Source organism: Nylanderia fulva, unplaced genomic scaffold, assembly GCF_048542155.1.
Source record: "Nylanderia fulva isolate GAGA-0341 unplaced genomic scaffold, ASM4854215v1 Scaffold137, whole genome shotgun sequence".
NCBI classification, from domain to species: Eukaryota; Metazoa; Arthropoda; class Insecta; order Hymenoptera; family Formicidae; genus Nylanderia; species Nylanderia fulva.
In genome coordinates, this window is record NW_028189591.1 from 140,479 (window position 1) to 163,801 (window position 23,323).

Genomic DNA, 23,323 nt, shown 5'->3' on the forward strand with positions numbered 1-23,323 from the left:
TTATAAAATGTCATCTTAAAATAGTTTTTATTTTTGTTCTTTATTTACATATGCATACATATACAAAAAAATAAAAATAATATGATAGCCTTTTTGCTAACATTATCTCTCAATATTTGCATCCGTGTGCTCACGTATTAGTGTTTGTACCTACATGGACGCTACTACATATGCGATGTAAGAGAGACAAAGATGGAATGATGCTCTCTCCTTGTCAAGCAGTCAGCATGTTACCACAGAAATTTCCCCTGCTCCTTATGAATCTAGTGAGAATCTTATCGTCCAGATATTTCATAAAATAAGTGACATAACTTCGTGAATTTTTTTTTAATATATTCTTTATATAATAAAGCAGTCCTCTAAAAGGCCGGATTTTACATTTTCGCTCTTAAAAATTTATAATAAATAAAATACGGACTCGCGGCTAACCCAACCTTACCCGTTCCTAGCTGTGCATTCCCCCAAGTTTATTAAAAATTTTTATTTTTATCTTTTTTTCATAAAATAGCTCTTTAGAGGACTACAAATGAGCTTACTGATTAAGAATATCCTAAATTTAATAAGATTCATTCAATATTTTCGCTAATATCTGGAAAATAAGAATCCGTAATTCCCGGCCGGCCGATAGGCGTCTCCACCATGTCGCCTGCCGACCCTTAATAAAATATAATGATTATTAATAGTCTTATTTCTACGAGAATATGAGTAGCGCGCAATAGTTATATTGAAAAATAAAAATTTTAAAATAGACGGGACGTCACATAACCCTTTCTTCCCAGATCTAGAGTAATAGAGGAAAAAAGAAGGTCACCCGGACGTGACACATCGGAGTTTCGTATTGTTACTCGCGCGAGGTCTCCAATAGCGGATTGGAATTTATCCGTCACTCCTGTCGATCTTTGTTAGATTTATGCCTTCATGACAGTGCTCGTATTGCAAATGGTGGAAGTATAATATTAATTTTTTTCTGTATAATTATTAAGATAAATATTAACATTATGGCTACATCTAAAACTACGAATACTTATAACAGGCAAAATTGGGAAGATGCAGTAAGCATAAAGAAATGAAAATATCATATTTATATCAGTGTTTAAAAAAAAAAAATTGATTTTGTTTCTTTCTCTTATATTTTTATCTATAGGAATTTCCAATATTATGTCAGACGTGCTTGGGAGATAATCCATATATCCGTATGGTAAGTTGTCATAAATATTTTTTTCGAACATCTTTTTATAGTTGTGTAGTAATATCAAAATTTTGAACTTAATAAATAGTGACAATTAAATTACAAAATTTAATATATTCTTTTTTTTTTAATGAAAATAGTCTTACAAAAAAGATTCCATAATTACTATCATATATATTTCTTGTTTGCAGACAAAGGAAAAATATGGGAAGGAGTGTAAGATATGTATGCGACCATTTACGGTATTTAGATGGTGTCCTGGGGCAAGGATGCGATTTAAGAAGACGGAAGTCTGTCAGACGTGCAGTCGATTGAAAAATGTTTGTCAGACATGTTTATTAGACCTGGAATATGGTTTGCCTATCCAGGTTCGCGATGCAGCTTTAAAGATTAAAGACGATTTGCCTCGTTCGGATGTAAATAAGGAATACTACGTACAAAATATAGACAATGAGATTGGCAAGATCGATCCGACAACGCCAGCCGGTGCCGTAGGCAAATCCGCTGCAGCTAGCGATCTATTAATGAAATTGGCCAGAACAAGTCCGTATTATAAGAGGAATAGACCGCACATTTGTTCGTTTTGGGTGAAAGGCGAATGCAAGAGAGGCGAAGAGTGTCCATACCGGCATGAAAAACCGACAGATCCCGACGATCCGTTAGCTGATCAAAACATAAAGGATCGTTATTATGGGGTGAATGATCCAGTGGCAGATAAGCTTATGCGTAGAGCCGCAGCTATGCCCAAACTCGATCCACCCGAGGATAAATCTATTACGACGTTATACATTGGCAATTTAGGCGATGTGTTGACAGAGAAACAATTGCGCGATCATTTCTATCAATATGGCGAGATACGTTCGGTGACTATGGTACCGCGTCAACAATGTGCCTTCATCCAATACACGCAAAGAAGCGCCGCCGAGGCAGCGGCCGAAAGGACGTTCAACAAATTAATATTAGGTGGAAGACGACTCACTATAAAATGGGGTCGTTCTCAAGGAAGACAAACGATATCTGCTACTGAGGCCATGAGAGAGATTCTTGAACCCGTTCCCGGTTTACCAGGAACCTTACCACCGCCTCCCGAAACTATGGGCAATAATTTCTTCAATCTACAAACCACGTCTGGCATGATACCACCAATGATGATTCCACCGCCACCTGTTGCACCTCAATTTATGTTTCCGCCGCAAATGGCGGCTGCAGCTGCGACTCCGATTTTCCCTCCAGGAACAACTCCTATACACTATCCAAGTCAAGATCCATCCAGAATGGGCGCGTCGCAGGGTATAGGCAAACCTTGGCCGGAAGAATAATGTGTAATGGCATTGTATGAGTTTTTTTTAATAATATAACTGTAATGACAAGACAGAAAAATATATATGAATTCCTTAACATTACAATGTATACTTTTGTATGTAAATATTTGTATGTCAAAGTAGCAAGTTCTTTTTTCTTCAATCTATTTTATCATTTTGATTTCTTGTGGATGTTGAATTTCATTTGTATATGTAATTAATTTAAGCATATGTTATATGATAATATAAGATAAATTTGATTTTATATTGAAAGAATCTTTTTTTATATACTATGCAAGTGATTAGGCTTCTTTGAATTTGCTTATACGCTGGTCCTTGAAAGAATCTTTTGCACATCACAAAGTATACTGTTGTGCATCTTTGTAGATATGACAACGGTATTGATTTTCAGTCTAACAATAAGTTAGTTATGGTCTTGTTCACCTGATACTCAAAATGTGGCAGGACAGTGAAGTCAGATTTGATATTTCTCACTCGTAATTATAAAATTTTAATCTTTTTCCAACTTATTTTTGATTTTACTATTTTTTATATGTTTGTAATTTAATATATTAAATGTGATCTCTCTCTATATGATTCTCTTATTCCATATTCTTATCTCATTCACATTATGTATTTATATATTAAATAAGCCCTGTAATTAAATATTTAGTTATATTTAGCATGGTGAGAAATTGAATTATTGTAATGTAAAGCATAATGTTTGAAAATTAAAATTATTTTTGTACATAGTAATATGCAGCTGCAACCTGGGGAAGTGACCGTTGACAAACTTGACATGATAGAAGATACAAAAGGCAATGCTGGAGATTTAGGAAAATTAATTGTCACAAATTTGAGAATTATATGGCATTCTTTATCTTTGCCACGAATCAACTTAAGTACGACACAAAGTATTCTCATACATAATTTATAATTTAACAGAATATAATGTTATAATTAATCTACTCAATATAAGTACTTTTTTAAACGGAGAAAAAAAGATGTATGATTTTATAGGTATAGGCTACAATACTTTTGTGACAGTAAACACAAAAATTCTTCATACGGTAAGGAACACTTTCAAATAAATATTTGCTGTATTGTTGAAGTAATAAGCAATCATTTCTTTTTTTCTCCATTTAAAATTGTTTTTCTTTTTTTAGATTCATGGTGGATATATGCAAGCTCTTCATATATTAACTTCATTTCGAAACTGTCGATATGAATTTATATTTACGAATCATGATATCAAAAGTACGAGACATTACACATCTGTCATAGGTGTTTATAGGTGAAAACTATTATTACATTATTATATTCTTTTACTATATTTTTTTAAAATAAACTGATTTCTCGTAATTTTCTGCATAAAAAGTAATAAGAGTAAGATGGCCAAAAAAATGAATAGTTTAGAATATATTTTATATTTCAATTTGACATAATTTTATATAAAACTATAAAATATCTCGTAAAATATTTATTTTTAAATGATCTTATCTCAATACTTTTATGCACAAAATAATGAGAAAAATCATAATTGGTATAAAAACAACACATTGTTTTCAAGAAAAAGTACGTAAATTACAACTGGCTATACATACTTTTTTTATATAAACAACTGTATCTTTCTTTTTTTTATACCAATTTACTTCTTTTATTATTTTATACATGGAAGTATTTTAAGTAAGAACGACTAGAAATAGATATTTTACGAGATATTTTCTAGATTATGTAAAATTTTGTCAAAAAATATAAAATATCTCGTGAACTATCCATTTTTTGGTCATCTTACTCTTATAATTTTTATGTCGAAAATTGCGAGAAGTTGATTTATATATAAAAAAATATGATCCCAGATATTGTTATACGTCATTTTAACATCGAATGATATTTCACTTTGATGTTTAATGACGTTAATTTGCTACTTGGGATAGTTCCATTTAAAAACCATAAATATATTTTCAAATGACCTTAAAATCGCCCTAAAAAATCAGTATCGCTATTTTCTGTTCCCTTTTATATCAAACAATAACTTCTGTTTGAAACATTTTGTTGTACAATCAAAAATAAAGGTTTTGAAGAACTATTATTATATTAGTAATTTTTTTCGTATTCTTATAGTTTTTGTTGTACATTATTTTCATAAAACGCTTATTGCAGAGCTTATGTGTCGTCGAAAGTTTACAGAGAAATTAAATTGAGAAGTGGTATTATACGTGAAAATCGGTTGGTTTTGTTACCTCAAGAAAAAGTACATTCTTCCATACAAGATGTTTGGAATTTATCTGTTGAACAGGTTTTGAAGTTTCAAATTTTAATCGTCAGAAATTTTTTAAAAATTATGTTATTGTATGATAATTGCTAAATAATAAATAAAAATAATTATTATGTAGGGAAATATCGGAACTTTTATTATAACAAATATACGTTTGGTATGGTATGCAGATGTAAATCATCAATTTAATGTGTCGATACCTTATCTTACAATTGGAAATGTAAGTGTTAAAATACTAATATGTATATTATAATATTAATAACAATTGTCAAATCTTTAAAGATATATATTTTTAAAATTGATGAATAAAGAATTTATATGTAAAAATGCATATTTAAGATTTTTGAGAAATTGTATATGCCATTTGAATAAATTTCTTTTCCAGATTACTATTAGGACTTCGAAATTTGGACCGACTTTAGTAATTTTAAGTACAGAAGCTAGTGGTGGATATGTTTTAGGTTTTCGTGTCAATCCCTTGCAGCAGCTTCACATTATTCACAAAGAAGTATCTATACTTCGTTCAGAATACGAAAAGTTTCCTATTTTTGGTGTGGAATACATATTTGAACATCAGGTACTTTATAACTATATATTACATTTCCATAGTAGTATATTGATCTATAAAGTTTATTAATCAAAAATAAAATGTTCAATAAAATTAAATTTTCAATCGAGTCTTTTTACTTGAATTTTAATTATGATTAAAAACTTAATTATGATTAAATTAAATGAAGTGTATCTTAATAATTAACGCCCTTCTTCTTTAAGATTGCTTTTCTTCTTTAAGAATCTTTTTGCAATTTAAAGTAAAATTAAGTTACTCGAATTAAGGTGCTCGATAAATTTCTTTCAGTTTTATACTAGCGTATATCTTATAAGCATATATTAATATTTTGCTGTTGTACAAATTTAGTATAGAAGTATAGACATTCTGATACATCATTCCATGAAAATATGTAAATATTATATGCGCGTATCTGTGTATGTATTACAGGCATCTTCACAAGAGGAGAACATTAATATAGAACATTTCACCGAGATACAAGATAATCAACCTGAAATATCAAATGTATTTGGTTATTATTTTTCTGAAGGAAATACAGGTCAGAGAAAACCCAACTTCGCAATTCATTTAGGACTCGCTGCAGAAGAGCCCAGAGAAAGCAGTACATTACAGAATTTATGGGAACTTATACCATCATCTGTTAATTAATTTTAAAATTATTTTTTAGTTTAATAGTTTTTAAAGTTTTAAATTTTATTTATCCATATTAATGCGACAAGAAGATAAAAGCAACTCATTTTATACAAAGATACACACACATATACACATTCGCACTCATACCTATACCATATACATAATATATTAATTATATTCTAATATAAATTTGAAATACATAATTTCCTTAATATCTTTGTTTTACCTTTCTTAATACATTCATATCTTAAGAAATAAAATTTTATCTTATATTCAATCTTACAAAAGTGTTTTTATTATTACATAAAAGTAATTCATGATGTATCGGTGAAAAAATAAATAATTAATATTAAAATAGTAAATTAAAATGTGAAAGATAATATAATATGTATATTAATATATAGATCAATTATCTAACCATTTTTTAATCTGCTGGTTTTATGAATTTCTTACAAGATTTTAACTTGGCCTGCAATTTAAAGCTTGTGTTATTGGCTGATCATGTTGATCTTCACCATCTTCATCACTAAATTCATGTTGAGGAACAGGAAATCTGTATCCCATGTTCATAAGCATTAATTCAAATGGATCGCTATTCATACGTATTTGATTGGCTGATGCAGCATCATCTAGATTCTGAATTTCTCTTTCATTTACACTGCCATCCTGTAATTAAAATTAAGTTAATAATCCTTGCAATATTTTACATATTGAATTTTTGAATTATTCACACGATATACTGGAATAAATCTTCTTTAACAAACTGTAGGCTTGTGGCCATGGCTTAAAAACAACTTTAATTGTTTTTTATATCAAAATATGTTACATAAAATATCTTGTAAACCGTTCAATTTGTGGTTTTATCCTTACAACTTTTTATGCAGAATATTATAAGAACTTTATTTACATAAAATAATTAAAATAACGATCTCTACTGCCCATGAGACTCTATTTTGTGTGTGTGTGTGTGTGTTGTGTGTGTGTTAACTAAGTAATATTAATTCACCGTTTAGATAAGTTCCTTATTATATAATTTCTTTCTGTATATTAGAGGGAAGTCTTTTTCATGTACTAAGTAAATAAATATATAAATAAATAAATAAAATAGTTCCATTAAAAAAAATTGAGTTAATTTTGAAATGACCTTGAAAAAAGCCATCCAAGGTTAAACTGATTAGGCTAATAAATAATAGACTTTTAAAACTCTATGACTTGTTTTATATTTAAAACATTTTTCTATAAAAATGTTTTATATTCGAGATATATAACCGTTTATTAGATTCTTTGGAGCACTGTGTATATAATTATTTTTTTTCACAACAATTTAACTATCTAATAACTTAATTATTAAACTATCTAATACTTTAAAGGCTCTCATTCCAATATATTTAATTTAATAAAAGTATAATTCAATACTTTTTAGCTAATTGAAATTTAAATTTATCAAATATTTTTATCGAATTCTATAAGAAAAAAACCAAATATAATGCTATAAGTAATAACTATAAGTAAAAACTACCAGTAAAGACTAGAAATAACTATAATTTCCTAATTAGAAAATAATTTTAATTTTATAAACAATATATTACTTATACTTAAAAATTATTTAGCTAGCAAGAACAGATTTTAATAAGTATGTCAAATCTTTTTTTGAATAAATAATTAAAAATTAATCAATGAATCAATTATATTTTTTCAAATTAAAATCCAGTTAGAGCAATTCTTCGCTCAGAAAGTTATACGAGAGCGATATTCTGAAATTGTTTGAAAGCTTACTGAAATTATGCAACACAATGGTGCATGTATTTATTAATAAAAAATATTTTAAAATATAAATATTTCAGTTACGATTTTGGTTAAAAAATGGGAGAACATTATTAGCCAACTCAATATAAAATAGTTTTAGTTGATATCTGAATAAATTATCTGAATGATTCCAAATCTAATTTAACTAGTTTAGTTACAAATTATTATAAAATCATAACAATGTGCATGCACACTATATGATCTAAATAAAAAAATGTATGATACCTCTGGCCACGGGCTCCATAATCTAATCACTGGATCAATACCACTAGTAGCTAATAAACATGTGGATGGATGTGGTTGTAAACAATTGACAATTCTGTCATCTCCTCGCAGTACACGTATAATATTAGTAGTATTACGATCCCAGATAAAAAAGGAACCATCATCTGATCCAGCTACTATATATTGACCATTGCTAAAAACAAGAGTATTACAAGTTTAAGATAAATCTTACATAAATTCGTTGCATAAAGTTAAGAAATTAAAATAAAGAGTAAAAAGGGCGTTAAAAATAATTTTTGGCTTAAAAGCGGAACCTAAATCAATCATTGGAAACTGTTTTTGAGATCTTCTAAAAGCAGAAAATAACAATTATTTGTTCACCAGATCCGGGGAAAATTACGAAAAAGATTCATTATCGATTATTGAAACAGAAATATAAAGATTTTTAAACTTTATATTTTTGATATATATTTAAAATAAAATCAATTATATACTTATATATTGGTAAATAAGTAATATATGTAGAAAACTTTACATAATTAACATTACACATACAGAATGTGCCAAAAGTCTGGAAATGATTGAATATTTCACAAATTATGCATTTAAAAAAAATGTTTTAAGTAAAAGTTGCAGCACTTAAAAATATTTATCTACTAGTCTCGTCAGTTTGACCAAAGATGATGATGCCAAGGTCAGAGCAAGATCATCTTAAATTTTTTAAATAAAATCACTACATTTTTTTATATAAATTGATTCCTCGCAATATTTCGCATAAAAATCGTTGAAGGCACTTAGCACAAAGCACTAATATACAAATAAATGACACGAGTAGTACAAATAGCACACTTCAAGCAAGCAAAAAAGGTAGTGATGCTCCGTGGCAAAGTTTGCGTTTATATCCCGTTTTTGTTTCACGCCTTCCGTTACGTCCTCTTAATAAGATCCTGCGAAGGGAAATCCATAAACGCAGTTTTTGATATTTTTACGTTCCCCTTCCGTGGGATAAGTTTCAAGGATCGACGAATTGGAAGTTTTATTACAAGAATTTTCGAATCGGAGTTTGTTTCCAAAAAGCAGGGATATCTCGAGATTAGTTTGAGATATTTGATATTGAGAATAGTTTGAAATATTTAATATTTAAATTTTACGTAATTTTACATAAACTATAAAATATCTTGTAAAATATTCACTTTTTGACCATTTTACCCTTATAACTTTTTATGTAGAATATTGCGAGAATTTATTTATATAAAAAAATTTGATTTTATTTTAAAAATTCAAGATAATGTTGCCCTGACTTTGGCATCGCCATTTATGATCAAACTGATTAGACAGACGTAAATAGATATTTTTAAGCGTTACAACTTTTATTTAAAACATTTTTTTCTAAAATGCATAGTTTATGAAATATTCAATAATTTCCAGACTGTCCAGACACCGTGTATGTGTAATGTAAATTATGTAAATAAAAACATTAAATTCTTTACACATACTACTTATTTTTCAATACATAAGTATAAATGATTTTATTTATATCAAGAATATAAAGCTTAATCTTTATATGACTTTCAATAATCGATAATAAATATTGATTTTCATAACTTTCCTCGGACCTGGTGGACAAATAATTGTTATTTTCTGCTTCTAAAAAATTCCAAAACCAGTTCAATGGTTAATTTATGTTCCGTTTTTAGGCCGAAAATGGCTTGTTTTTAACATCCTTTTAATTATACTACTAATAATTCTATTTAAACTTATTTACTTTCCAAAGAAATTTGCCTCCTTTATATCAGTCGTCGTATTACAATGACCACAAAATCTCATTTTATAATCGATTGTATTACGTCTCCATTCTTGCTCATATTCTGATATTGGGAAAAATGATTGGCTACTTTGTGTCACGTCTTTTCCTAATAAATAAATAATAATATATTAGAATATATCCTTAATAAAGCTTTAACAAATGTGTATATATAAGTTATAATATACACAAATATATGTAGATAAAATTTTATATGATTATTTTGTACACATTTTTTATATAAATAAGATCAAATAATGTTACCAGCATCGATAGCTTCTTTTATATCCATTTTCAATGCTTTACACGCTGAATTAGATGTATATTCTGGAAATTTTTGTTGAAAATTCTTGAGTACTTTGTCAGCTTCAATTGATCGATTTAAATCAAACAGACAACGTGCCAATCTGTATACATGTATAAGTTATAATAAAAATTTAACAACTTCAATATTTAAGAACAAAATTATTATTTTAATAATGTGCTTGTTGAGTCAAAACAAAAATTCACATTTAATGTCTTTTATTTTTAGCTTTGATACTTATTGAAACAGTACAAGTTTTTATATTTGGACTATAATTGAAATTGTATAAATAAAATTAATGATAAGAATTTCACATCACTTTTTTGCTCAAGTGACTGAATATATTTCTTCAAATTTATCAATTATAAAGGTTAATGCTTATTTGATTTACCTAAAATGAGCTTTTACATGTTCCGAATCAAGAAGTAATGTTGTCTGACAATCTCGTAAAGCGGCATAAATATCGCCATCCCTATATCAAAATTAAATGTTTTTTTAAAATTATTTGGTATACATACTCTATTTATCAATAAAAATAATTACCAAGCACGTTTCATGTAAGCAGCTGCTCGATTAGCATACAATACTGCCGCCATTGGACAGTAAAAAATTGCTTTATTATATAAATTAATTGCTAGTGAATATTTTTGTTGCTCAAACCCCTCATTTGCCTGTTAATCAAAAAAGTATTATGTTGATTACCCATTATTAATCTTTCTTTTAATATTTTGTTTTTTTTCAATATGTTTTGATTCTTTTTTCATGTATTTTCATCTCTCTTTCCATTTTTTAATTTTTAAAGACTTTCTCTCTGCTTAAATATAAATTATTTTTAAAAAAGTCATAAAATTCACAATCATGAAATAGATTTAAAAAATGCTTCTTATGATGAATTAACTTTATATTAACATAGAAATAAAAATTTTATTTGTAAAGATAGTTTACCATATTTTATGCTGCATATATAAAAACTTACTTGGCGTTTCAATTCTTCAACGTAAGGTGGCAATATTTTTACAGTTTTGTTTACAAGATCTTCCATATAGCTAATGTCATTTTGTTTCAAATAATACTTGCCAAGTTCTTGATCCCACTCTATTGATCCTAGTAAAACGTAATTGATTATCGTGTATATAATTATTTTGTGCTTATATGCACATATAAAAGCGACGAACTTTGTGACAGTTACTTGAATATTTCTTTGATGAACTGAAAAATGTTTTTGAATTATTTGAATCATTGATATCAAACAGATAAACTTGTTCTCCACCCATATTTACGAGTAACTCATTTCCATTATCACTGAATGTCAAATAGGTAGTTGTAATGCTCCTGTTACCATCACGAGAATGCAGATGACCTAATCAATATTAAACTGCATGATAAATCTTAATCAAAATGATTATACTATACTTAACAAAGAAGAAGAGAAAGAAGAAAACGACACATATGATCTCTTAAATTGTATGAACAATACCTGCAATAAAGTATTGTGTGCTACCCAATGGAATATTATCATCTGGATCACCTTTTCCTGCTCGATAAGTACTAATATTTGCCCAATCTGAGTTATCGTGTATAGAGGGAGATGGAGGAACCTATGGTTTCAAAGAGATGTTAAAACAAAGTGTATACTCAAATCTTAGAGATAAATTCCATGATTTTCCAAGTACTTTTGTTCAAAGTTCCAGGTAAAATTAAAGTACTTTAAATAATATTTAGAATACAATTTTGAAATAAATTTATATGTTATAAAAGTAAAACTCTTCTCTCGACCGTACTGGCAAATATTATTTATTAAATCACAACATTTCGATTTATTTTTATCTTCACAAGTATGTTTCACATCTTTTTATTATTTTGTAATATTGATAAGTGAAGTAATTTTTTTTTTATTGTATTAATCTCTGCACTGTATTTCTTCTCTATGTATATCTAGATCACTTGATAAGGACTCAAAGAAGGGTCGAAACGTTGTGATTTAATAAATAATATTTGCCAGTACGGTCGAGAGAAGAGTTTTACTTTTTTAAATTCTGTCTGGCGATTCTCAAATATCTACGTTTTTATTTATGTTACACATAATTTTTTAACATAAATATTTTTTTAATATAATAATGTAATATAGTATTATATTATAATAAATATATTTTAATATATATTTTATATAAAATTAATAAAGGAAGATGTTAAAAATAAGCCATTTTTGACCCAAAAGCGGAACATGAATTAACCATTGGAAACTGTTTTTGGAATCTTCTAGAAGCAGAAAATAACAATTATTTGTCCACCAGAGGCCGGGGAAAGTTATGAAAATCAAGATTTATTATCTCGGCATCATTATCTATGGTCAAACTGACAATACTAGTAGATAGATATTTTTAAGTGCTGCAACTTTATTTAAAACATTTTTTTCTAAAATGCATAATTTATAAAATATTCAATCATTTCCAGACTTTTGGCACATTCTGTATGTGTAATGTCAATTATGTAAAGTTTTCTACATATACTACTTATTTACCAATATATAAGTATACAATTGATTTTATTTTAAATATATATCAAGAATATAAAGTTTAAAAATCTTTATATTTCTGTTTCAATAATTGATGAATCTTTTTCGTAATTTTCCCCGGATCTGGTGGACAAATAATTGTTATTTTCTGCTTCTAGATCTCAAAAACAGTTCCCAATGATTGATTTAGGTTCCGCTTGTGGGCCAAAAACGGCTTATTTTTAACATCCTCTTTTTATATTCTGTAAAACTATTTTAAAATCAAAGGGGCAATTTTTGTAAAAATTCCCTGAGTTTAAATCAAATTCCATGATAATTCTAGAATTTTTCAAGATAGAACAAAATTTCTTGAGAATCCTAGGTTTTCCAAGTTTTTCCAGGGACTATACACCCTGTATAATGTAAAACTTGTCTCAAATCTGAATTTGAAAATACCTGTGATAACTTTATCATTCGTCGATCGTACATCCGAATATAAGCATCATTGGCGCCGATAGCTACCAGTTCAGGCTTTCTCGGATTTACGGCAATGCATTTGCCTTCCGCATAACGACCCATATGATAAACCAAGTTCACGAGAACGTTGTGATTATTATTCCTGCAAATATGCGGCGTACGAATATCATATTGTAAGAAGAGACCATCCTCGCCCGCGCTCCAAAACAAGAACGGAATACTGGGCACAGTGGCGATACGTTTGATGCGCTGCTTGTGGCATTTACACGTGAATATTGGTTCGGAGAGTGTTAGATCGTGCACCCGAATCCCGCAATCCGCTGCACCTGACACCAGTATACTGTCATTTGATTTTGGCATAAACTAAAAACAAATACAAATTGTATCACAAGAAATATTTCATCTGTGTGTGTTTGCTATTATCAGTATTGTGCTTAGATGATTTTAAAATTAGCTAGATAAAGATGAGATAAAAATATGTAAATTCATCTCAGAAAAGATAAAGATAATTTTGTTTTAAATATATGTAGATAAAATATAAAATTATATGGCGATTCATCTAGATAATTTTTTATAATAATTTTTAAGACTGCTTATGTAAACAGTTATAAAAAAATGTAAATTATAAAAAGGATATAAAAATATATATATTCATATTTTTATTTATAAATTTTTCTCGCTTACTGTTTAAGTTTTACTATTTAAGTATTTTTATATGCTATGATTCTAAACCAAAATTATCTGAAAATTATTCTAGGTAATTTAGTAAAGATAATACTTTTTTTCATCTAAGATACAGATATTAGATAATACATATTTTTATTATCTATATAAAAATAAGACGACGCCAAAGTTTCATCTAGATAATTATCTATATAATTTTATTTAGATAACAGCAAACACTGACTATTATTTAAATAAAATTATATAAATGATCATTTAGATGAAGTTTTGGTGTCATTTTATCTTAATATAGATAATACAAATATGTATTATCTGTATTTGCATCTTAGATAAAACTGTTATCTTTATTAAATTATCTAGGATAATATTCAGATAATTTGGTTTAGCACTACATAAAAATATTTAAGCAGTAAGTGATAAAAACTTATAAATAAAAGTATAAATATATTTTTATACTCCTTTTATAATTACATTTTTTTATAACTGTATTTACATAAGTGGTCTTAAAAATAATATTAATCTGAGTTATCTAAATAAACCACTATATAATTGTATCTCTCATTTAGATATATTTAAAACCAAATTATCTTTAAATTATCTAAACAAAACACTGCATCTTATGCAACAACTTACACAAAAATTATTTCATATAGGTGTATAACAGAATCGTTACATAGATCTAACAAAATTTTTATAATATTTAAAGTACCTAATAATATAATATATAAAAAATTATATCCCTCTTTAGAAATTATTTGACATTAATTTATATATATATATATATATATATATATATATATATATATATATATTTATATATTTATAACTATAAAAATAAATAATATCTTAAAAGTTCAAGAATTGAAGGTTTGATCAATATTAATTAATGTTAATATGATATAAACCCCCCCCCCCCCCCTAGCTTAATAATATAAATTTACATACAAGATGTTTCATTTTAAGATCAATTAAAGGTTAACCTAATTTTTAAATTAAACTACCCTTTTTTTATATTACATCCCATTTTTTGTACATTCATCTTCTATTTTTTTGTTTGGCTTGTGCTGACCATTTTTTGTATACAAATAAATTGATTCCTAGCAATATTCGGCATAAAAAATTATAATAATTAGGATAAGATGGCCAAAATATGAGTTTGAGATATTTTGTACTTTAATGTAACAATTTCATATAAAGTACAAAAATAAAAATTTTGTAAAATATTCATTTTTTGAAGGCCGTTACCTTAATATTTCTATGCATAAAATATTGAAATCTTAACCTTTGTATAAAATATTTTTCTTATTATAATTAAAGTTTTAGCAAAATACTTGACTACATTAATATTAAAATGAAACACTCAGTATACATATATATGTGTGTGTTTATTTACCTTTACAGAGAATATATTCCCACGATGACCTGAATGAAGTACCAATTTTTTTTCATAACGAAAAGGATCCCACAATATGATATCTTTGTCATCAGATGCTGATGCGAGTATTCTAAATATAATATTTTAATCATTGCATATTGTACAATAAAAAAGTATGGAAATAAGATACATACTGTCCAGTTTCATTCCATTCTAAACAATTAACACATCCTGTATGACCATTTAATTCCTTTTCTAAACCTAGACGTAATATGAGATTTTCAGTAACATGTAGTCTTTGCGAAATTGTGTGTGTCACCGAGTCCTAAATAATATAATAACATAATACATAGTTTATAAAAAAGATAGTCAAATGTTATTTTACTTACTTGTATTTCTCTTTGTCGTACTAGATCTACAACTCTATAATCCTTCTTTTCGATGTTAGGAAACATTGTGATGTTATTCCATTTATTTATCATGGAACAAAATAAATTAAAGATTCCTGGAAGTAAAAAAAACATACACAACTATTCATGAAAAAAGCACAAGTTTATAACAAAATTAAGCAGTATACTAATTAAATGCTCTTTAATTAAGCAGATATTTATGAAAAGACAGTAATTTATTAAAAAAAAAAACACACAAGTATTTGTTAAAAAATAAATTTTATCTTAATATATAATATATGCAAGTTAAAATCTTCCTTTTATCAGAGCCATTAAAAAAATCTACTAAAGCAGTTATTAATGTCATTATAATCAATAATAAATATATCAAATCTACTTTAATCATATTATAGCTTATGCTATAGTTTTATAATGTAACTATAAATTAATTTTAATGTAGAAATTATATAGAACAAGATTTCATTATTAAGTTTTTTAATTTTATTAAAATATTGTTGGTTGCAGATTACAATCTTTCAATTTATTAACATATTTTGATATTATATATTTCTCTATCTGTTTCACGTTAAAATACTGATAAGCAAAATAATATGAAAAATATGTTGTACATAAAATGCTTTTCTTAGTATGTATATATAGTATATATATCTAAACAAATAAAAAATTATAAATATATAAGTATTATATATATATATACACATATGTGTGTATAATTTGAAAAAAAGTATTAAAATTATAAAATAAATGTATAGATATACATATAAGTTACGAATAAACTTACTTGCTTATTTGATAAATCTTGCATATATATTCCACACAGTCATACTGATCGATTCATGTATTTAATATAAATATTACCCTTATTTATATAATTAAAAATACAGTGTACAATAAAAATATATAATCTATATAACAGCTAATAGAATCTGTATCACACTCTCCATCGAAATTTGTTGGAACTAAAAAAAGTAATGTAGATATAGAGAGAAGAAAAAGATGGTAACACAATACGTCTGTGGTCTGTGTAGTGTGTTGTGTACATACCATTGAGCTGAGCTCTATTTAGTATTATTACATTGAATGACGTTTTTTCTCTTGCTGTATCTCGGTTAGGAGAAGAAAGTTTTCTAGTTTCTCAGGGTAGTTTACTTCTACCGACTGTACTCTGCAGACGCCGAAAATAAGGATTTGACTTGTGGATCTAGGGAAATGGAGTAAAGCCTTGTGTACATTGTGACGTCCCGTTTATTTTAAAATATTTTGCTTATATAATCATTGCGCGCTATTCATATTCAGGTAGAAATAAGATTACTAACGACTATTATGTATTATTATTAGCTTGAAACTTAATTATCTTTGCCTTTTTTTGTATTAATAGTTAGGATCACCAGAACTGGGGTTTTCTACCCAAGAACTAATAGCGTTTTCGATTGGGAAAAAGTTAGTGCGCACCAGTGCGCACTCAGTTCACACGAACACTGGACAAGTTCCATGGGTTGCACTGAATAGTGCAGATGAAAAAGAACACGCCGAAATTTTCAGTGCCACTTGAGTTGACTAGAAGTTTGTTCGCGTCGCATGCTCCAACTTGCTCCTTTTTATTTCAATGCGCTCGTATTGGTCCAATTCGAGGAGCGCACCAATACGAGCGCATTGGAGTAAGAAAGAGCATGTTGGGGCATGCAACGCGAACAAACCTTAGATTCCGGGAAGAACGAAAAAGTAACCTCGACATCTTGTGTTCAGTTAAGTAATGATTTTTATTATATGTAATTAAATATAGAAGATGATCAAGAATATCACGTATGACAAATATAAAAATTATTATTATGCAGTATAAAAATGCTATTACATTAAATACATTAATTATATTTTAAAAAAGGGTATAGGTTCGATGTTTATATAAAAAGATATAACACTTACGGTGTCATTATCCATTTTTCACACATTCTACATAATTTACAGTTTTTGAAATTATTCTTCTAGTTCGAAGAGTTGTAATTATTTCTTCTTGCTCGCTTGAACTAGAAGAAGATTCCAAAAATGTCTCCAAAATATTAAAGAGAGCCAAATCCGAATTGCTCATTATGTCGAATTTTTGTTCAAAAGAATGCCCTACTGCTTGCATGCATCCAGTGCACTGAATTGGCACCGTCAAAATATCTCGTGCCACTTAGTGCGCACTGAGTGCGCACTATGCGAGTGTTGTGCGTTCAAACGAACACGCAACACTAGTCAAGTGCGCATTGGCACTACCAATCGAACACGCGCCTGACATTCAGTGCAGCCAGTGCACCCCAATCGAAAACGCTATAAGTATCCCCATCTAATTTTAACCACTGTCACGTCCTAGAGGTCGATTGTGTATCTTGGGTGAGTTTGCTCACGAGATGAAAATTACAAGAGTGAAAAGATTTACTAGATATCGACAAATGAAACCGTGGGTACTCTAGTAAATTTCCTCACTTTTGTAATTTTCACCTCGTGAGCAACTCACTCAAGATACACAATCGACCTCTTAGTGACCTTCCTACTCTCTCTATTCCTAGGTCAGAAAGCACAGGGCGCTCTCTATTTTTTATGAGGCAACCTGCATACACCGACTATACCTCAGGGACGCCAACAGCACGGACTATACTATGGAACTAGGGACCGAGTATTGGGACGTTGGAGATAGGAAATTCTAATTACTAGTGAGAAAAGGATTTCTACTGTCACGTCCTAGTGACCTTCCTACTCTCTCTCTATTCCTAGGTCAGAAAGAACAGGGCGCTCTCTACTTTTTGTGAGGCAACCTGTATACACCGGCTATACCTCGGAGGGCGCCGAGAGCACGGACTATACTATGGAACTAGGGACCGAGTATTGGGACGTTGGGGATGGGGAATTCTAGTTACCAGTGAGAAAAGGATATCTACTAGTAATTCTTTTTAAGGGTCGACAGGCGACATGGTGGAGACGCCTATTGGCCGGCCGGGAATTACAGATTCTTATTTTCCAAATATTAGCCAAAATATTGAATGAATCTTATTAAATTTAGGATATTCTTAATCAGTAAGCTCATTTGTAGTCCTCTAAAGAGCTATTTTATAAAAAAAAGATAAAAATAAAAATTTTTAATAAACTTGGGGGAATGCGCAGCTAGAAACGGGTAAGGTTGGGTTAGCCGCGAGTCCGTATTTTATTTATTATAAATTTTTAAGAGCGAAAATGTAATATCCGGCCTTTTAGAGGACTGCTTTATTATATAAAGAATATATTAAAAAAAAATTCACGAAGTTATGTCACTTATTTTATGAAATATCTGGACAATAAGATTCTCACTAGATTCATAAGAAGCAGGGGAAATTTCTGTGGTAACATACTGACTGCTTGACAAGGAGAGAGCATCATTCCATCTTTGTCTCTCTTACATCGCATATGTAGTAGCGTCCATGTAGGTACAAACACTAATACGTGAGCACACGGATGCAAATATTGAGAGATAATGTCAGCAAAAAGGCTATCATATTATTTTTATTTTTTTGTATATGTATGCATATGTAAATAAAGAACAAAAATAAAAACTATTTTAAATAATAAGAATCTATTTGTGTATGTGTGTGTAATTAAAAATTAATAAAAAAATATTTTTAAATATTTAAAAATATTTTTTCAAGATTAATTAAGGAAAAGAATATTTTAAATATAAAAAAATATTTTAAATATTCTTTTTCAATTAATTTTTAAAAATATTTTTATATATTCAAATACTTATTATATTATATAAAAATTATTGTGAATTATACTCATTGGAGTAATAATTATTGATTAAAGCTTGTTATGGCACAAACTGAACATCTGGTACATTGTCTGTATAATATTTTACTTATTTATAAAATGTATTTTATAAATAAATAAAATATATATATATATAATATATAAGATTATAATATATAAGATTATAATATCCCATACAGCACAGATTATTGCAATTATATTGCAGCAACGTTGCAATGTTGCAAGTTGTAATGCAACATTATAAAGACATTGCAGAGATATATGTAAGTGCACAAAATTCCAGCACACTTGTAGCAACATGACATTAATATTTCGGAAATATTGCATGTAATCCAAATTCTATAATTTATATATTGTAATATATATAAATTAACTACAATGTATTTTCATTAATGATTTATTTACATTTATATACCTGTATATGCAACATTAGTTTATGGTTGCAATAACAATGCATTATTGCAAACTCATAACATATATTGCAATATTGTTGTAATATTTTGTTGCAATCTTCCAAAAAGCGGACATTTTAACATTGCTGCAATTCAACAGCAATGATGTAGCAACATTTTGTAGTGAATTTGCAATATTGCAATATTGCGGTGAAAGATTGTTGTAATGTTTTTGCAATCTATCGGTGCTGTATGGATAAGATTATTGATGTTACATTGTATAATTCTCATTTCTTTCTCTCTGCTACATAAGTACTTATGACGTGAAAGAACTTACGAGTAACGTATGATGGCTCAATGCAAGAATATTTAATCACGTAAAAAACTTGAGTTCAAATATATCAATATCAATTTTTTTTATAATATATTGGAATATAGAAAATCATAGAAATATGATTTTTATATAGGCGATAAACTTAAAAATTTGAAAATATTTTAATCATTTTACAACTACACATACTATAAATATATATAAATGCAAAATAATTCCGTAAATAAATTTCAAGTAATAAATCAATTGCACACATGCACACAGCTGGTATGTAGATTTTTATTAAATTTATTTTTAAATTTATTTTCTGAATTATTTTACACTTATACATAGTGTATGTAGTAAAAATATTTTTAATATATTAAAAAATTTTTAAATCGCCGAAATATATTTTTTTATCATTTTTCTATATTCTAATATATATGTATATATATATATATATATATATATATATATAATAAAAAAATTGATATTGATATATTTGAACTCTAATTTATATACTGGATGATATACTGAACATCCTTGCATTGATTATACATTACTCAACGTTCTTCCACGTTATAAGTATTTGGAGCAAATTATACAATAGCATCAATAATCAAAAAGAAATCAAGAATAATCAACATATCCCTTATATAATATATATATATATATATATATATACGCACATATGTGCATAACCATTATACAAAATTTCCAAAAAGTGGGTGCTTATTAGCCTTGCTGCGCTACAGCCTTCTGCTACGGAAGGCCAGAAAGCATTTTCAGGCGGCATCTCGCGTATACCGGCACGGTAGAGGAACAAGGAGAACACGTGATTATCGGTCCTTGTCTCTCTACGGTGTGTCTGCGTGAGCAATGCAATGGTGTATGTACGTGTACAGACATGCACCACTACATAAAACCCGAGAATTGGTTTCTCGGCGTTGGCAACACTGAAATCGGAGTTTCGCGTTGTCACTGCGCGAGGTCTCCAACATCAATTCGGAGTTTGGCCGACCGACCTGTCGACCCTTAAGGGGCGACATGGTGGAGACGCCTATCGGCCGGCCGGGAATTAGAGATTCTTATATTCCAGATATTAGCGAAACTACTGAATGAATCTTATTAAATTTATGATATTCTTAATCAGTAAGCTCAAATGCAGTCCGCCAAAGAGTTATTTATTGAAAAAAAGATGAAAATAAAATTTATAATATAACTTGGGGGAATGCGCAGCTAGTAACGGGTAAGGTTGGGTTAGCCAGGAGTCCGTATTTTATTTATTATAAATTTTTCAGAGCAAAAATGCAAAATCCGACTCTTTGGCGGACTACTTTATTATATCAAGAATATATTAAAAAAAAAAAAAATCAAAGTTATGTCACTTATTTTATGAAATATCTGGACGATAAGATTCTCACTAGATTCATAAGGAGCAGGGGAAATTTCCATGGTAACATACTGACAGCTAACAGCTTGACAAGGAGAGACTATCATTCTGTCCTTGTCTCTCTTACATCGCATATGTAGTAACATCCATGTAGACACAAACACTAATGCGTTGAACGAATGCGATTATTGGAAGATATCAGCAAGAACCGGTTTTCGTATTATCATTGTTTCTCTGTATATGTATATTATATGTAAAAGAACAATAAGAATAGCAATAATTCTTGCCTAACATTATCTTCCAATTATCGTTTCGTGTACGCAATATATATTTCACATTATGCATCTGTAACAAATAATCGAATGATTTATTTAAATATTTGCATATAATCTATATAAATCTATATAATAAATAAAATGTGTAATAAATTATCGAATGATTTATTTAAATATTTGCATATAATCTATGTAAATAAAATATGTACAAATAAAATAATATTTATGCAAATATTATTTTATTTGTGTACATATTTTATTTATATACCCAAACAACACCAAGTCCAAAATTGGCGCGTAAGATATCTTTATAAGATGTCTTTTTGATATCATATCATAAGATAGCTGTCTTAAAGATTTCTTAATGCTATCTTATGCGTCAATTTTAGACTTGGTGCTGTCTGGGTAGATAATATGCAAATTAATATGTTTATATATATGCACACACATAGATATGACAATAGCGTTATCGTGATTTTTTTCGATTATTAAAGTTATATTGTATAATCTCTCTCTTATCTCTTTCTCTCTGCTACATAAATACTATTATAACGTAAAAGAACTTACGAGTAACGTATGATGGCTCAATGCAATAATATTCAATCACGTAAAAAACTTGAGTTCAAATATATCAATATCAATTTTTTTACAATATATTAGAATATAGAAAAAATTATAGAAATATAAGGCGATAAACTTGAAAATTTTTAAATATTGAAAATATTTTAATCATTTTTACAATTACATACACTATATATATATATATATATATACAGGGTTTGTCCGGAAAGTAATGCGTCGCATTTTTTTAAAAAAGAATTTATTGATCGCATAAGTAAAACAACTTAAAATTGTTCGAAGTATGACCCTTCTGCGTCAATACATTTTTGCCAACGCGATTTCCATGCGTCATAAGATTTCTGGAACTCCTTGACTGGGATGCTGTTCAGGGAGGCCGTCGAAGTAGCTTGTACGTTGTCAACCGACTCGAGCTGTTGTCCTTTGAGCTCCCTTTTCAGCCGAGGAAATAAAAAAAAGTCCGCCGGGGCCAAACTTTCTTGAGCATTTCAAAAGTTTCCAGCGGCGTCTTGTCTAGCTTCACGCAAAACTTTATCGCATAGCGTTGCTCTATCGTTCTCTCCATCACAAGTTCGACGCGACCACTAAGCAGAGGTTCACAGAATAAGCCGTCCTAACCCTCCAAGCGCATGGAAACAATTGAGCGACCTACCGTTGGAAAGCTAAGGGTACCCCCCTTCCTCCCCAACCGGTCCCATCGCTCTGCGATGTATAGTCGCGTCACAAAAAAATGCGACGCATTACTTTCCGGACAAACCCTGTATATATATATATATATATATATATATAAATGCAAAATAAGTCCGTAAATAAATTTATCAAGTAATAAATCCGTTGCATGCTTGCAGCTACATATGCACACACAAATAGCTGGTATGTTGATTTTTATTAAAAATTTATTTTCTGTATTATTTTGCATTTATATAGTGTGTATGTGGGTCTGTGTGTGTGTGTGTGTGTGTGTGTGCGCGCGCGCGCGCGTGTAGTAAAAATATTTTCAATATATTTATAAAATTTTTATTGCCGAAATATATTTTTTTATCATT

At 28.6% G+C, this 23,323-nt stretch overlaps 3 protein-coding genes across 6 annotated transcripts; 2 read left to right on the forward strand and 1 right to left on the reverse strand.

The window, feature by feature from the left end:
- The first annotated feature begins 873 nt into the window (after window positions 1-873).
- LOC114930900 (pre-mRNA-splicing factor RBM22) lies at window positions 874-3,309 on the forward strand. Of its 3 annotated transcripts, none has more exons than XM_085479996.1 (4): window positions 874-1,052; window positions 1,145-1,198; window positions 1,381-2,511; window positions 3,244-3,309. In XM_085479996.1, the coding sequence occupies exons 1-3, from the start codon at window positions 999-1,001 to the stop codon at window positions 2,506-2,508; spliced, it is 1,236 nt and encodes a 411-aa protein (XP_085336122.1). In that variant the 5' UTR covers window positions 874-998; the 3' UTR covers window positions 2,509-2,511; window positions 3,244-3,309. The 3 variants fall into 3 exon arrangements, with proteins under 3 accessions (XP_085336122.1, XP_085336121.1, XP_029158591.2); XM_085479995.1 differs by having other exon boundaries at window positions 1,381-2,522; window positions 3,244-3,303; XM_029302758.2 differs by lacking the exon at window positions 3,244-3,309 and having other exon boundaries at window positions 875-1,052; window positions 1,381-2,589.
- Window positions 2,459-7,074, forward strand: BBS5 (Bardet-Biedl syndrome 5 protein). Of its 2 annotated transcripts, none has more exons than XM_085479997.1 (8): window positions 2,459-2,522; window positions 3,244-3,392; window positions 3,511-3,560; window positions 3,657-3,784; window positions 4,654-4,789; window positions 4,887-4,988; window positions 5,154-5,345; window positions 5,766-7,074. In XM_085479997.1, exons 1-8 carry the CDS (start codon window positions 2,515-2,517, stop codon window positions 5,982-5,984), a joined length of 984 nt encoding a protein of 327 aa, XP_085336123.1. In that variant the 5' UTR covers window positions 2,459-2,514; the 3' UTR covers window positions 5,985-7,074. The 2 variants fall into 2 exon arrangements, with proteins under 2 accessions (XP_085336123.1, XP_029158593.1); XM_029302760.2 differs by lacking the exon at window positions 2,459-2,522 and adding an exon at window positions 2,671-2,987.
- adp (WD and tetratricopeptide repeats 1) lies at window positions 5,120-16,775 on the reverse strand. The gene is made up of 15 exons (XM_085479994.1): window positions 16,593-16,775; window positions 16,330-16,507; window positions 15,528-15,643; window positions 15,333-15,463; window positions 15,157-15,268; window positions 13,059-13,442; window positions 11,586-11,706; window positions 11,298-11,468; window positions 11,085-11,212; window positions 10,652-10,779; window positions 10,500-10,580; window positions 10,069-10,211; window positions 9,766-9,913; window positions 8,001-8,193; window positions 5,120-6,635 (listed from the first exon to the last, which is right to left on the reverse strand). The coding sequence occupies exons 3-15, from the start codon at window positions 15,618-15,620 to the stop codon at window positions 6,429-6,431; spliced, it is 2,040 nt and encodes a 679-aa protein (XP_085336120.1). The 5' UTR covers window positions 15,621-15,643; window positions 16,330-16,507; window positions 16,593-16,775; the 3' UTR covers window positions 5,120-6,428.
- Between the last annotated feature and the right edge of the window lie 6,548 nt (window positions 16,776-23,323).